Source organism: Amblyraja radiata, chromosome 11 (assembly GCF_010909765.2).
Source record: "Amblyraja radiata isolate CabotCenter1 chromosome 11, sAmbRad1.1.pri, whole genome shotgun sequence".
NCBI lineage: Eukaryota > Metazoa > Chordata > Chondrichthyes > Rajiformes > Rajidae > Amblyraja > Amblyraja radiata.
The window spans coordinates 48,328,311-48,344,098 of NC_045966.1; the positions used below are offsets into that span (position 1 = coordinate 48,328,311).

The 15,788-nt window shown below is 41.7% G+C and overlaps 1 protein-coding gene across 1 annotated transcript in view; it reads left to right on the forward strand.

Annotated features, from left to right (window-relative positions):
• The first annotated feature begins 258 nt into the window (after window positions 1-258).
• The window catches only part of LOC116978797 (exocyst complex component 1-like), a 30,598-nt gene continuing 15,068 nt past the window's right edge, over window positions 259-15,788 (forward strand). The window contains exons 1-2 of the mRNA XM_033030086.1: window positions 259-580; window positions 702-832. Of these exons, the coding sequence (XP_032885977.1) occupies window positions 457-580; window positions 702-832 (255 nt within the window). The 5' untranslated portion in view covers window positions 259-456. The remainder of the gene's footprint in view (window positions 581-701; window positions 833-15,788) is intronic.

Genomic DNA, 15,788 nt, shown 5'->3' on the forward strand with positions numbered 1-15,788 from the left:
TTGACACCGTCAGTCTGCATTAAATGCTCAGCAATAAAAAAAAAATTATTCAATTGAATTTGGGTTGGTGACAACTGACCACATCTGGAATTGGTTAAGGTTGCTGGCCATCCATCAATCCACTTTCACTTTCTGCCTCTGCCTGGACTGGCCTCTTGCTCAGTTTTCACAATCGATGTGTAATCTCAGGTTACTGACTGCCCTCCCGACCAAACATTTCAAACCATCCACAGACTCATTATTTCTCTGTCCAGAATTTAATGGATTGTTAATGGGTCTCATCACTTAAATGTGCAGTACGTTTTGCCTCCTCTATTTTCCCAAGCCAATACAATATTCTGTACAGCTGTCAGTGTGCACTAACTACAAATTCTTTGAATGGGTTAAATATAGTAAAATATAGCTTTGCAAGCCGAAGCATAAGGGGAGTGCCAAATCATTTCACGTGTAATAGAAATGACAACCGGACGGAAGGCAATGCTTCAAGACAATGTCTTTGGTCCAAAGGGAGAACGCTTGGTCCACGTTTTGCCAATTCAGGTATCTGAAGAAAATGAAGATTACTGCTTGTGCATTACAGGTAGTCAATGCAAAGTCTTCATAAATAATTACGTTGTCTTTTAATTGTGCGCTGACTTATAGCTCTTTTAAAACATAGTAAGGTTTTGATGCAATAACTTTTCCTTTTTTTTAAATTTTAGTCACCAGAGACGAGGAGGTATATATTACTTTTATGAAAATCATGAATAAAGGCCTTAAAGAGATGTACATGATTCAGGATGTCTGGTACCTGGAAGATCTAACACTGGTAGATGGAAAAGATGCAACCTCAGTAAGGCTTATAGTTCTTATATTTTCCTATCCTGTAACGAAGGGTTGTTATTGTTATTGTCCTTGTGGAAAGGAATTAAGAGAAATTCAAAAGTAAGAAAATGATCATTCAGAATGGTTGCCAGATTTGAATTGAGACATTAATTAATATTTTTAATGATCTATCTTAAAAATATTAATTAATGTATCAATCCAAATCTGGAATAATTTTCTGAATGTCCATCATAAAAAAATAATAATTAAAATTAACGTATGAATCCAAATCTGGCATACCATTCTGAATGATCCTTGCTTTCAGTATAAAACAGCAGTGTTGTGATAATATGTACATCGCATGTACTGTGAATAACTATTCTGTCAGAGATGTGAGTTTATAGCAGTGATTTTTACACCAGTGGTTGAAGTCGACCTGCAGAATGCTCTTGCATTCCGTTTTCTCAGGTGAATTAATGGAAATGGAGAAAATGCCCCCGTAAATCAGGCAGAATTACATCGGTAAATAGCGTCAGGTGGTAGAGACAGAGGTTTAGGAAGCTGGAGGATATGTCATGAATATATCAAAGTGTTTTACAGGTACCATGGGAATGGATAGATAACATCACTTATGTAAGTACTGGTAGAATTTATTGTTGTTAGCATTCAGTCAATTCAGTCGTATATTATTAACAACAGCTAGCCTAGGCAAACAAAGTAATTTGTAGTAAAATGGTCATATTGCCAAGGCTCTTAAATTGAATTGTTGCTGGACTAGGGAATATATTACTTACAATGAGGACACTTTTATAACCTCATTCTGCCTGCACCATGAGGACATGATAACTCCATCATAGTGAGATGCAGATTGAGCAAATACATGTGAAATGGCTTTTTTATTCTTAAATAGTAATTTTATCTTTAAAAATCTGTAATCATTTGAAGTCACTTTTGAAGCAGAAATGTTTCAAAACATTGTTACGTATTCATTCTGATTTGTTAAATGAACCCATGCATTTTAAAGTGAAATAATAAACTGATTTAGTTATTAAATCATCAGATGTGCACCGATCAATGTAATATTACAGTAATGTAATAGTTTAACATTAAATTCAGATTGCAATCTATATGTCTTTGGTGGCTATTAATATCACAGGGGGATTTCAGAAAGTATCTAGGAGTATCCAGATGCACCAGCAATAGTTTCTTTTCTCACACGTAGGTGTTGTAAAGTCCGCTGAGACATACTGAGGTGGTGACAAAGTGTAACGCAATGTCTCTTCTTTCTATCGCTGACCGTAAGATTTTTCCATTCCATGATGAATCAATTATTCATGCAAGGTGCAAAAGAGGTTTACCAGGATTCTGCCTTTATTGGAGAGTATTAGCCATAAGGAGAGACGGGGCAAACTTGGATTTGTTTTCTCTGAGAGGTTGGAGGCTGAGGGGAGACCGGATAGAAGTTTACAAAACTATGAGAGCATAGGCAGTCAGGATCCCTTTCCCAGGGTGGAAATATCAAATACGAAGCGGCATAGCTTTAAGATGAAAGGGGGAAAGTTTAAAGCAGATCCTCAATGATGCAGGTTCAATTCTGACCTCTGGACTTATCTGGTGTGGTTGTGGATGTAGTTATGATAGTGATCTGTAAGAAGTGGTTTAACGTGGCATCATGATTGGCACATATATCGTGGGCCGATGGGCCTATTCCTGTTCTATGTTCTAATTATCTAATTAATATCACCAAGTTAATTTTTCTGAGCAAATGTGAAAGGGGACTCAGGTAAAAATCGTTGGTGTGAATCTTAGCCTCCTCTAACGGGCGAGGTAGGACTGAAAAGATGTGAAGATTTTAAATAATTTATGTTGAAGTTAACTTGCGGCTGGATTTAACGAATGGTGGATGGGAGGTGAGCAACAAGGATGGAAGCTTTCCATTTAAATACTACAAGAAGCCAGCAGCCTAAGAATTAACCTGTTCCATAGGTTTTATCCTGGAGGTTAGGCTTCTAAGAACTAGAGGTAGAGGAAACATAGAAACATAGAGAAATAGGTGCAGGAGTAGGCCATTAGGCTTTTCGAGCCAGCACAGCCATTCAATATGATCATGGCTGATCATCTAAAATCAGTATCCCATTCCTGCTTTTTCCCCATATCACTTGATTCCTTTAGATCTGAGAGCTAAAACTCCAGTGAATTGACCTCCACTGCCTTCTTTGGCAGAGAATTCCTCTGTGGCAGAGAATTCAACTGAGGATGGTATTGTGCTTACAACACAGCTTGTGCCAGGTGGAAGCCATTGCTCCAATCCCTACTTTGCCCTTTTATAGCAGATTGGACCTCCTCAATTACATTTACCATCTCTTTCCATATAGACACTTCCGCCCCAGAGGTTAAACTTTGAACCACAAACAGGACTGAAAACCATCCTCCCAATCTATATCACTGAATTGATCGACTAGCTTTACAAACTTGAAAATTACAATCATCCCTCCCTCCTCCACCTTTACCACTCGCTTTCTCATTGGCAGCTCAATGTTACCTTCGTAAGGCTAGCTATCTTTCCCGAGTTCTTCCCGTTCAACTGGATGTCTAGCCTCTCTCTCGTTCAGGTTGACACTTACACAGGTCATAAAATCATAGATTCAGAGAGTGTGGAAACAGGCCCTTCAGCCCAACTTGCCTACACCAACCAACATGTAGTCCCATCTACACTAGTCCCACTCGCCTGCATTTGGCCCATACCAATCTAAACCTCAAGTCAAGTCTAGTCAAGAGAGTTTGTTGTCATGTGTCCCAGATTGGCAGCAGCACAACAGAATATTATAGGCAACAGATTTGTGTGTCCATATACCATAGAATATACACACACATAAATAAACAGATAAAGTGCAATATGCTGTTATAGTTCGAATTTGTTTGAAGTTGTGTTTAATCGTCTGATGGCTGTGGGGAAGAAGCTATTCCAGACCCTGGATGTTGCAGATTTCAGGCTCCTGTACCTTCTACCTGAAGGCAGCAGAGAGATGAATGTGTGGCCAGGATGGTGTGGGTCCTTGATGATGTTGGCAGCCTTTTTGAGGCAGCGACTGAGATAGATCCCCTCGATGGTAGGGAGGTCAGAGCCGATGATGGACAGGGCAGTGTTTACAACTTTTTGCAGCCTTTTCCGCTCCTGGACGCTCAAGTTGCCGAACCACGTCATGATGCAACCAGTCAGCATGCTCTCATCCTGTCCTATCCATGTACCTGTCTAATTGTTTCTTAAACAATCCAAAAGTCCTGCCTCAACTACAACCTCTTATAACCTCTTCCATACACCCACCACCCTTTGTGTGAAAAGGTTACCCTTCAGATTCCTATAAAATCTTTCCCGCTTCACCTTAAATCTATGCCCACTGGTTCTTGATTCCCCTACTCGGGCCAAGAGACTGTGCATCTAACAGATCTATTTCTCATGATTTTGTACAACTCCATAAGATCACCCTTCATCCTCCTGTGCTCCAGGGAACAGAGTCGCAGCCTGCTCAACCTCTCCCTATAGCTTAGACCCTCGAATCCATGTAAAAATTCTCTCTTAGCTTTCCAACTTGACAAAGTTGCAAAGTTGTACCTTGCAAACTAAAGAAGCGGGTCTGTAGAGACCGGACTAAATCTTGTTAAGTTGATCATATTGCTGCTGGCAAATATAATTCTTGCTAACCGATCCAGCACTCTACTGAATCAATAATTGTTCGCAAGTTCAAACCTACATTGGACTACCACTCCAGTTTGTTTTTCAAGCAGGAACTCTATATGTTGTGGTTAAGATGTACTGGAAGTATTTGGGATTGGATACCAACCTCCCCACCCCCACTGATGGTGTACACCGTTTCCACTTCCTTTGCCCAATGTGAAACACAAAATGTTGCAGTAACTTAGCGGGCCAGGCCGCATCTTTGGAGAGAAGGAACGGGTGACGTTTTGGGTCAAGACCCTTATTCAGACTAGTCAGGAAACCACATAAATAGACGATGATGTAGAGAGATAAAGAACAATGAACACCTTTGCTCAGTCCGCCTGGACCTACCTGATCACCCGGTGGCTAAACACTTTAATTCTCCTTCCCATTTCCACACTGATCTTACTGACCTAGGTCTCCTCCATTGCGAGAGTGAGGCTAAATGCATATTGGAGGAACTGTATCACATATTTTGCTTGAGCAGCTTGCAGCCCAGTGGTATGAATATTGATTTCACTAACTTCGTCACCCCAGCATTCCGTCTCTTGCCATCCCTCCCCCACCCAAGTTGCACCAGCTTCTCATTTTCACCCAACAAACAACTAATAATGGCCAGTTTCCTTTATCATCATTACTTTTTTGCATATATTTCATTCATTTTTCTTTATCTCTCTACATCATCATCTATATCTCTTGTTTCCCTTTCCCCTGACTAGTCTGAAGAAGGGTCTTGACCCGAAACATCACCCTGGGAATTGCTCTGCCCAGGACAAGAAGGCTCTGCAGAGAGTAGTGCGTTCGGCCGAACGCACTATGGGAACTTCACTCGCCCCGCTGCAGGAACTATACATCAGGAGGTGCAACTCCAGAGCCAATAAAATCATGGGAGACCCCTTCCACCCCTGCAACGGACTGTTCCAGCTGCTACGGTCAGGCAAACGCCTCCGTTGCCATGCTGTGAGAACGGAGAGGTTGAGAAGGAGTTTCTTCGCAGAGGCCATTCGGACTGTAAACTCCTATCTCACCAGGGACTAACTTTACTGAACCTTTTTCCTTCCGCCCACAATATTTAAAAGAATATGTGATTCTGTTTGTAGTTTGTTTGGTTGTTTGTTTGTTTGTCTTTTTGCACAAAGTCCGCGAGCATTGCCACTTTTCATTTCACTGCACATCTCGTATGTGTATGTGATGAATAAACTTGACTTGACATTCCTTCTCTCCGGAGATGCTGCTTGTCCCAATAAGTTACTCCAGATTTTTATGTCTGTCTTCAGTTTAAACCAGTATCTGCAGTACCTTCCTACACTTTGCCCAATGTGGTTTAGAGAGGAACCTGAATGCTTGCATATGAAAATAAATAATTACCAATTGTGAGTTTGTGGAGGCCATGGAGAGGTCATAGAATTGTGCAGCAGTCTCTACATCCTATTAAGTTATATCACTGGACCTAATTCATAGCTAAACAATGCTAACCATTTTCAATATTGCACAAGAAATGTTATACATTTGTATTACATTTAAGTGACATTTTAATGGAAGTGATAATCAGTTTTGTAGTGCATTTGTTTTTTTTACGAGAAACAGTTGACAGAGGAAAACTCAAAGATATCTCTCGAGTTCTGCATTGTAATTGGATTCATAAAGCAAGGCTATGAGCGACTGTTCACTGTGATAATTCTGGCCCCCAAGCCACTCTTTACCCAAGCCACCGGCAATGGCTTAGTGATAGCTGGTAACCATTCAGGAACAGTCACAGTGCCACAATCTGTATCTCTAAACTAAACTAAACTAAACTAAATCTGTTTTGTGTATTGTGCAATGAACAGATGGATTAGCAGGTTTTGCACAAGCACAAAACCGCAAATGCAAAGTGGGTATGGGTCATGGGCGAAGTGTGATCCTCGGTGGCTCCCATTTCTTCTCGAAGCAAATCTTTCCTTCCTTCTTGCTATCAATGGCCGTGGTGCCATGACCTTTCTCACCCTATCAATCAATTGTTAAAACACCTTAACCCTACTTCCGCCCTTTGAACTATGCACTCACCCCCAAATCGTATTGGTATAGATATAGCTTTATTATTGTCATGCGCACCGAAATACAGTGAAAAATGTTGTTTTGCATGGTATCTAGGCAGTTCATACCATACATCAGAACAGTGCATGACAAGGCATTAGATATGTTTGGCACCTCATCCACTATCCTAAACATTCACATATTTCATCAATGATACACAATGGTTGTAGTGGATTGCGACTGCCATAGCTTACCAAAGCGTCCTTGATTGTGCCTCCAAAACTTGCAATTCCTACCAAGTGGAAGGATAAGGGGATCACGTGGCACAGTAGTGCATCAGTAGGCCTGCTGCCTCACTGCACCAGAGACAGGTTCAATCCTGACCTTGGATGCTGTCTGTGTGGAGTTTGTATATTCTCCCTGTGACCGCATGCGTTTTCCCTAGGGACTCTTGGTTTCCTCTCACATTCCAAACACATGCTGGTTTGTAGGTTAATCGGTTTCTATAACTTACCCCTTGTGTGTAGGATGCGAAAGTGGGATAACATAGAACCAAGGTATGGAGGATCGATGGTCGGTGTGGACTTTGTGGGCTGAAGGGCCTGTTTCTACATTGTATTTCTACATTAAACTAAATCCACGACTGTCATTTTGTCAGGCTCTCAGCTTTGCCAGATATCCCCAGAGAGGAGAGTAGGAAGTGAAGGAAACTGCAATTGGAAGTACCTGCTCTTATTTCCCATCATTGTTCGATACCGTGGCCAACGAGTTAATTGATGTTAAGTCCGTACTGTTGATCCAGGGACATGTGGGTGAATCCCTGCATGGAGGGTTAGGAATTGAAATTCAAAATTCATTAAATTAATCTGTATTTTTGTTTAAAAACAGTGCCTGTAACATTAACCATAAAACAACTGGAACATCACAAAAAAAACGAGTTCATTGATTTCCTTGAAGGAAGTCCACCATCCTTTCCCAGTCTGCCTGAGATATGAATCTACATTTGTCCCCATGAGATTGTCCTTCAACTGCCCCCTCTTTACATGGACACTGACATGTTGCCAGCAGCACAGCAGAAAATCATTAAATATAGTAGTTCATATAGTTTAAGAATAAGGGGTAAGCCATTTAGAACGGAGACGAGGAAACACCTTTTCTCACAGAGAGTTGTGAGTGTGTGGAATTCTCTGCCTCAGAGGGCGGTTCTCTGGATGCTTTCAGAGAGAGTTGGATAGGGCTCTTAAAGATAGCGGAGTCAGGGGATATGGGGAAAAGGCCGAATGGGGTACTGATTGTGGATGATCAGCCATGATCACATTGAATGGCGGTGCTGGCTCAAAGGGCCGAATGGCCTACTCCTGCACCTTGTGTCTTTTGTCTATTGTTTACAGTGTACTATGTTTACATATTCTGTTGTGCTGCAGCAAGTAAAAATGTCATTGTTCTATCTGGGACAAATGACAATAAAACACTCTTGACTCTTGGCTCTTAACTCTTGACTTAGGGATGGTCAGTAAATATTAGTTACAGCCAAATCCTTTGAACTAATAAATATATCCACTCCTTGGTCTTAGTTTCTTTTGATGATTACCTTTTTATCTGAAGCTGTTTCAAGCAATATGTTTACATTTCCAAAGGCATCTGGATGAGCACTTGAAATGCTGAGGCATGGAAGGCTACGGACCAAGCCGGGTAAATGGAATGAGTACTCGATGGTGTGCATTGACATGGTGTGCAGAAGGGCCTATTTCTATGAATACTGTATATAAAAATGCTGCACTGAAATGACACATTTCCCCCTCATCTATTCCACACATGTGGGAATGGAGAATGATCTGTGGTAATCTCTTAATGATCTTTAAAATCATTAATCATTTTGGTAGTACAGATATGGGTGAAATGTGTCCACTTGTGGCCAAGACCAACAAGAAGGCCATAAGTATAAAGTAGTCATGAATAAATCCAGTCGGGAATTCAGGCCAAACCTCTTTATTGCAATGGTGGTTAGCATGTGGCCACATGGAGTGATTAAAGTGTATAGTATGGATGAATTTAAGAGAATGCTAGACAAACATAAAACAGAGAACATAATTAAAGGCTATGGTGGAGTTAGATGAAAAAGGAAGAGAGAAGGCTTAAGGGGATAAACAACTTACTGGGATCTTTTAGGCTCAATGACTTTTTCCCGTGCTATAAAATGTGCGCAATATGCTAAGGCATGAGAGGTATAATTAATTTTAAAATAATTGTTGGAGGCCAGTTTTACAATTAATAATAACCTAGTTCACCCCACAGAAGAACATCAGAAATGGTAATAAGCGTAGGGGCACCAAGGTGGTGCTGGTTGCTGATCTGCTGTCTTGTACCTCCAGTGACACATGTTTAATCCTGACCTCTGGACTTATCTGTGTGTAGTTTGCATGTTCTTCTTATGTCCATGTTTACTTCCTCTAGAAGCTGCAGTTTCCTTCTACGGCTCAAAGATGTAAGTTATTTAGCCCTTGTAAATCTCCCAAATGTATCGTGAGCAATAGAGTATGGGAGTATTTGATAGGAATGTGGGAAGAATAAAAATGGGATTAGTGCTTGATTGTTGGTATAGGACCAAAGTACCTGTTTCTGTGTTTTACAATTCTGTGAGTATACCATATGGTGCTTCCTATATTCTTCCAACAACTTTTCCATTCAAGTCGATCATGGCTGATCCAATTTTGCCATCTGCTCCTGCTTGTTGTCCCAATCCCGTTGACCTGAAATTGTGAACGCATTCAATCATATGGACTCCACAGCTCCCTGTGATAGAGGTAAGGTGGGGTGAGAAGAGAATGATTTAGTAGGAATCAGAGGGGCAACCTTTTCACACCGTGAGCAGTGGGTATATGGAACGAGATGCCAGAGGAGGTAGTTGAGCCAGGTACTAAGCATATAAAAGACATTTGGACGGGTACATGGAAAGAAAAGGCTTAGGGAGAAATGGGCCAAATATGGGCAAATGGGACTAACAGGTGGGGTATTTTGTTGGCATGGATGAGTTGGGCCGGAGGGGCTGTTTCCATGCTGTACGACTATAATTCTATGACTCTGTCTCCATGAATATATGGTCCTCTCGGAGAAGAAACACCTCCATGTTCATAAAACTCAAAGAGATTATGTTGACTGTTACCCCGTCTCTAAAACACAGGCCATCTCACCTGCGGAGAGTTTCCAGTATTTTCTCTTTTTGCTTGTTGATTTTTACTCTCAATATATTGTTAAGATGCAGTGAAATCCAGGTAGCAACATTGCAAAATAATTTTGTCAAATTGTGCACCTCTTCCCAGAATAGGTTTACAATTTTACACAAAATGAAAATCAAATGAAAATATTCTTCATGTCACTTCATGACAGTACATGTGGCAGTTTGACTGAATGTTAGTACAATGCCTCTAGCAGCAAATAGATGGCACCTAATTGTAACAAACCATCACATCAAATGGATTTCAGCCAGTCAATGTTTTAATATCTTTTGAAAGGGTTTTATTAAATTGATTTGCAATTATAATAAAAGTTAACCACAGTCATAATGTCTACTCCAGTACAGCGAGGCTGATTGATACAGCTGTTGCCTTTAATATTGATGTTTGTCAATGCCCATTTGAATGAGGGAACATCAACTATAAAGGGAGAAGATGCAATTATGTTCCAGTGAGTGGGAAGCAATTCTAAGTGGACATCAGATGTGAAAAAAAACTTGCAGTCTCAAGTTCCGGTCAATACTTTCCTTTACATAATGGTTTTCTTGACCACAAGACACATTTAGAGCTTGGATAACAGAATTTTACCACAATGAAGCTAGTGTTACTGGTTCAGAAGCAAACCTGCATAGCAGGCTCAAACAAAAAATCACTGCAAAGTTAATCTGCTCTCATTTATTTAGAAAAATATGTGCTTTATACATTGAGCCTTTTATAACCCAGTATGTTCCAAAATTCATTAAACTGCAATGCTTATGACGTGTTGTACATGAGCATATGCAACAGTCAGTTTGTTTATTGAGACTCCTTACATGGCGAGGTACAATTTTATAGAAACAAAGAATTGCAGTGTTGGTTTATACCAAAGATAGTGCTAGAGTGCTGGAGTAACTCAACGGGTCAGGCAGCATCTCTGGAGAAAAAGGATAGGTGATGATTCTGGTCGGAACCCTTCTTTTGGAATTTTGGAACATACTGGGTTATAAAAGGCTCAATGTATAAAGCACCCTAGTGGCGGCGCGGCTCTGGCTGCAGCGGCTCTCCGGCAGTCCTGTTTGTTTTGTGTTTTTTGGGTTGTTTATTTTCGTTTTGGTTAGTCTAGTTTTGGTTTTTAGTTTGTGTTTTGGGGGGGGGGGGTTGAAACGGGGCTTGCTGTCTCTCCCTGCGGGGGAATGCGACTTTTTTGTCGTATTCCCCTTCTCTGCCTCCGTCTGCGCTGAGGCCTAATGGCGGAGCTGGCGACCTCGAGGCTCAGGAGGCAGAGCCCGCCAGGACTCGCACTGAGCTCGCTCCCGTGAGGACGGCCCGGCTCGGGGCTGGAACAGGGCTTTCGTGAGGGGCTGTGACGGCCGGCCCGAGGAAGGAACGGTGCTCCCGTCGGAGTAGCCGAGCTCGGGGAGGTACGGCGTTCCCAGCCCGAGGGAGGAGCGGCGCCCGGTCGGGGCGGCCCAGCCTGAGGGAGGAGCGGCGCCCAGTCGGGGCGGCCCAGACTGAGGGAGGAGCGGTGCCCGGTTGGGGCGGCCTGGCGCGAGGGAGGAGCGGCGCCCGGTCGGGGCGGCCCAGCCCGATGGAGGAGCGGCGGCCTGGCGCGAGGCTGAGACGGTGGCAGTACTCACGTGAGGGCGATCCGGCTCGGGGCTGGAACGATGCTCCGGGGGCTGGGACGGCAGTTCTGGTGGCGGTGGCCTGAGACCGGGGGTTCGGCCACGGGCCAGCGGCTGCGTCAGCAGGTCTGGTGAGCAGCAGCTTCGACTACCCCGGGCCGCGGTGTTTGAGCCGCGAGGACAGGTTTTAACATCGCCCGGGGGGTATCGCCTCAGCGCAGAAGGAGAAGAGGAGGGAAGAGACTGCAGCCCTAAGACTTTTGCCTCCATCACAGTGAGGAGATGTTGGGTGGACTCACTGTGGTGGATGTTAATATGTGTTTATTGTTGTTTTTTATTGTATTGTATTATATGTATGACTGCTTAAATTTCGTTCAGACTTCGGTCTGGATGACAATAAAAGGCTATTCTATTCTATTCAGACAGAAAGGAGGGGGTGGGGGATGGAAGAACTGCTGGAGGCAAGAAAAGACCAGGACAAATCCGGGTTGGCAGTAAATTACTTCAGGCTGGGTGGTGCCTTGGTAAGCCAATTGTTGGTGCGGTCTAGAGAGGGATATATTGCGGTGAACTATGGAACTGGTTAAACGACTAGGGTGGAGGAAGGGGGAAAAGGGGGATGGGAGGAGATCTTTAGGTTTAGATTTTGATTTATAGTTGTGTACCGAAGTACAGTGAAAAGATGCAACAACCAGGTTCAGGAATAGTTACTTCCCCTCAGCCATCAGGCTATTAAACCTGGCTCGGACAAAACTCTGATTATTACCAACCACTTTCTGTTATTTGCACTATCAGTTTATTTATTCATGTGTGTATATATTTATATCATGGTATATGGACACATTTATCTGTTTTGTAGTAAATGCCTACTATTTTCTGTGTGCTTAAGCAAAGCAAGAATTTCATTGTCCTATACAGGGACACATGACAATAAACTAACTTGAACTTGAACTTGAACTTGAGATTTAGTTTGAATGCTATCCAATCAAATCAAATGATACTCTGCATAAATACAATCAAGCCAAACTCAAATACAATAGGTTCAGGAAAGGGAAAGATACAGAATGCAGAATATATTTCTCTGCTTGTAGCACTTCAATTCTAGAGACACAGTCCAATGTCAGCAATGGGGGAGAGGATTATTAGTACCCTAATTTATGGAAGAAGTGTTCAGAAGCCTATTAACAAAGAAGAAGAAGATGTTCCTGAGACTGGTGGTGCATGCTTTCAAACTTCTGTATCTTCTGTCTGACGGAACATATAATGAACAGAATGAGCAAAATGAACTAAAATTAGTTTTTATGTTGACGAGTGAGAAATAAATATTGGCTAATTTACGGAGGAAAGCTTCCCTGCAATAACATTAGCAAATTTGCAGATGACACAAAGCTGGGTGGTGGTGTGAACTGTGAGGAGGCTGCTATGACTGTCCAGGGTGACTTGGACAGGTTGGGTGAGTGGGCAGATGCATGGCAGATGTAGTTTAATGTGGGTACATATGAGGTTATTCACTTTGGTAGCAAAAACAGGAAGGCTGATTATTATCTAAATGGTCTCCAGTTGGGAAAAGGCGGAAGTACAATGGAATCTGGGGGTCCTTTTTCATCATTCAATGAAACTAAGCATGCAGGTACAGCAGGCAGTGAAGAAAGCGAATGGCATGTTGCCCTTTATAACAAGAGGAGTCGAGTATAGGAGCAAAGAGATCCTTCTGCAGTTGTATAGGGCCCTAGTGAGACCACACCTGGAGTATTCTGTGCAGTTCTGGTCACCTAATTTGAGGAAGGACATTCTTGCTTTTGAGGGAGTGCAGCGTAGGTTTACAAGGTTAATTCCCGGGATGGCAAGACTGTCTTATGCTGAGAGAATGGAGTGGCTGGGCTTGTACACTCTTGAGTTTAGAAGGATGAGAGCGGATCTTATTGAAACATATAAGATTATTTATGTTTGAACAGGCTAGAGGCTGGAAACATGTTCCCGATGTTGGGGGAGTCCTGAACCAGGGGCCACAGTTTAAGAATAAGGGGTAAGCCATTTAGAATGGAGACAAGGAAACAATTCTTCACACAGAGAGTTGTGAGTGTGGAATTCTCTGGCTCAGAAGGCGGTGGAGGCCGCTTTGCTGGATACTTTCAAGAGAGAGCTAAATAGGGCACTTAAAGAGAGCGGAGTCAGGGGATATGGGGAGAAGGCAGGAACGAGGTACCGATTGGGGTTGATCAGCCATGATCACATTGAATGGCGGTGCTGGCTTGAAGGGCTGAATGGCCTACTCCTGCACCTATTGTCTATTGTCTATTGTCTATTAAACACCAGCTGAGAGAGCAGGCAGAACATTTCTGTCACTTAAGGTCTCACAGTATTGTGCTCTTTTAAAATTATACTGACACAGCAGAGACCTTTGAACTCATTTCTCTATATTCGATTCCAAAGCATTTTTAATACTGCAGCTGCACAATGATCGAGAATCAGAAGACATAGGTTTAAGTTGAGCGAGGAAACATTTATGGTTACAGGGAGTAGGCAGGAGAATCAAGTTAAGGAGGAAAAATGGAGCAGGTATGAATGGCAGAGCTGACTCGATGGGGCGAATGGCCTAATTTTGCTCCGATGTCTTACAAACCTATGACCCGTAATTCCTGAACATTGAATCTCAGAGGAAACCAACTGAATATATTTTGTTCAAATGTAAATTTCAAGATTGTGGAAAACAAATGCTATAACATGATCAATCTATTTAAAACCTTGCCTCATTTTTACTCCCATAGCTGACTTCTTATAACACATTTTACACCAGCAGAATAAGCAGAGCTTAAGTGTGAAGTTTGAGCATCAGTTGGATGCTTGAACAGGGAAGAGAATTTCCATAGAAGATGGAATTTGGAAGAAATGTATTAGGTTGATCAGAATGGTTTGCATCAGAATCGAATATAACAGTGATTCTTAAACTATTTGAGTGTCATTCACCCTTGCTTCATTATCACAAAATTTTGTTCACCCTCGACTACATTTTCTTATGTTTTTTGATAATTTTCGTCCTATTCTCCCTTGTGTATAATTTTATATATAATTTATTTTGTCACATGGGCAAAAAACATAAATTAACTAATTTCTTAAATGTTTATTTTATTCAACTTTTTGAACATCCTAAAAATATGTAAAGAAAATTAGAAGTGAAAACAAAAGTTGAATTACCACTGGTGTTGGCTGAAAAAACATTCCAACGTAAACACTGGGCTCCAGCCCCATCCAACCTCTTCCGGGCTTTGATTGCTGCAGTTTTTTTCTTGGAAAACTAGCTAAAAAAATCATGGAGTATGTGATTTAATATATTAGTATCCAACTAATATATAATTTTCTATAACTCTCCCTGACGAAAGCTCACAATACCATCAAATATCAACTTGCCATATTTGGTATACTTCTCTCCACAAGCTGGCTCTTCCAAATCCAGGTATATTTTTAAAGTTGTGCATGTGTACTGACATGTAAATGTCACATGTGTACTCAAAACATCTTCACAACATTGTCTATTCCTCAGTTCTGAATATCTGGCGCCCTCCCATCCTCCCATCCTCCCACCCTCCCAACTGGGAGTGACAAAAAAATGAAGAACAGAAAAATTATTAGAATTTTTCTAGTTTACATAAAGTAAAGTTAGAACTTAGAATTAGCTTCTTAGAAACAATGTTTTCTTATTGTGTATGTTTACCACAAATAAATGACAAGCAGTGTACTTCTACACTTACATGTATGTTTTTTTATCATCAATGACTAGGATGTTCCTGTACTCCTGTGGCAAGCTTCTCAAACCGAGGTTCAATTTCCTTCTCCGAAGCAACTGGCATTACCGAATCAACATACTGAAGTGAATTCTGTTTTTTGGATTTCAGTTCGACCAAGGTGGAAAATCCTTGTTTAGACAGGAGATTGTTGTCATCATTACTAGTGGTTGAAGGGCCTTCAGGGCAATTGATTTGTGTTCAGGGAAAGCAAGTAATCCAACCCAATAGTTTCCATAGTAGGAGTACATCAGAAAAGATGATTTTTGAGTAAAGTCATAATGAAGCTCTATCAGCACTTCTGACATTTCCGCAAAATCTGCTCGCTTGATGTGGCTAGTGATAAAAGGATTAACTATCCACATCTGATTTTTCAAGTCCTGCAGATGCTTCTGAGGAAAATATGTCAAAATGTTTAGATAGCAAATGCAGGTGATTGGAAATGATGTCCTTCTGTGTTCTCTCCAGATCAGGTTGCTTTTCTTCCCACTCACACTCTTTGAGGAAGCTTTCCAAATGTGGGAAATTGGAGAAATTGCCTTTACGAATGTTACTATGTCACATGGTGACCTTCATTTTCATGGCTTCTATTTTCCCAAGGACATCGAAGATGTCGCTGCCTTTACCTTGA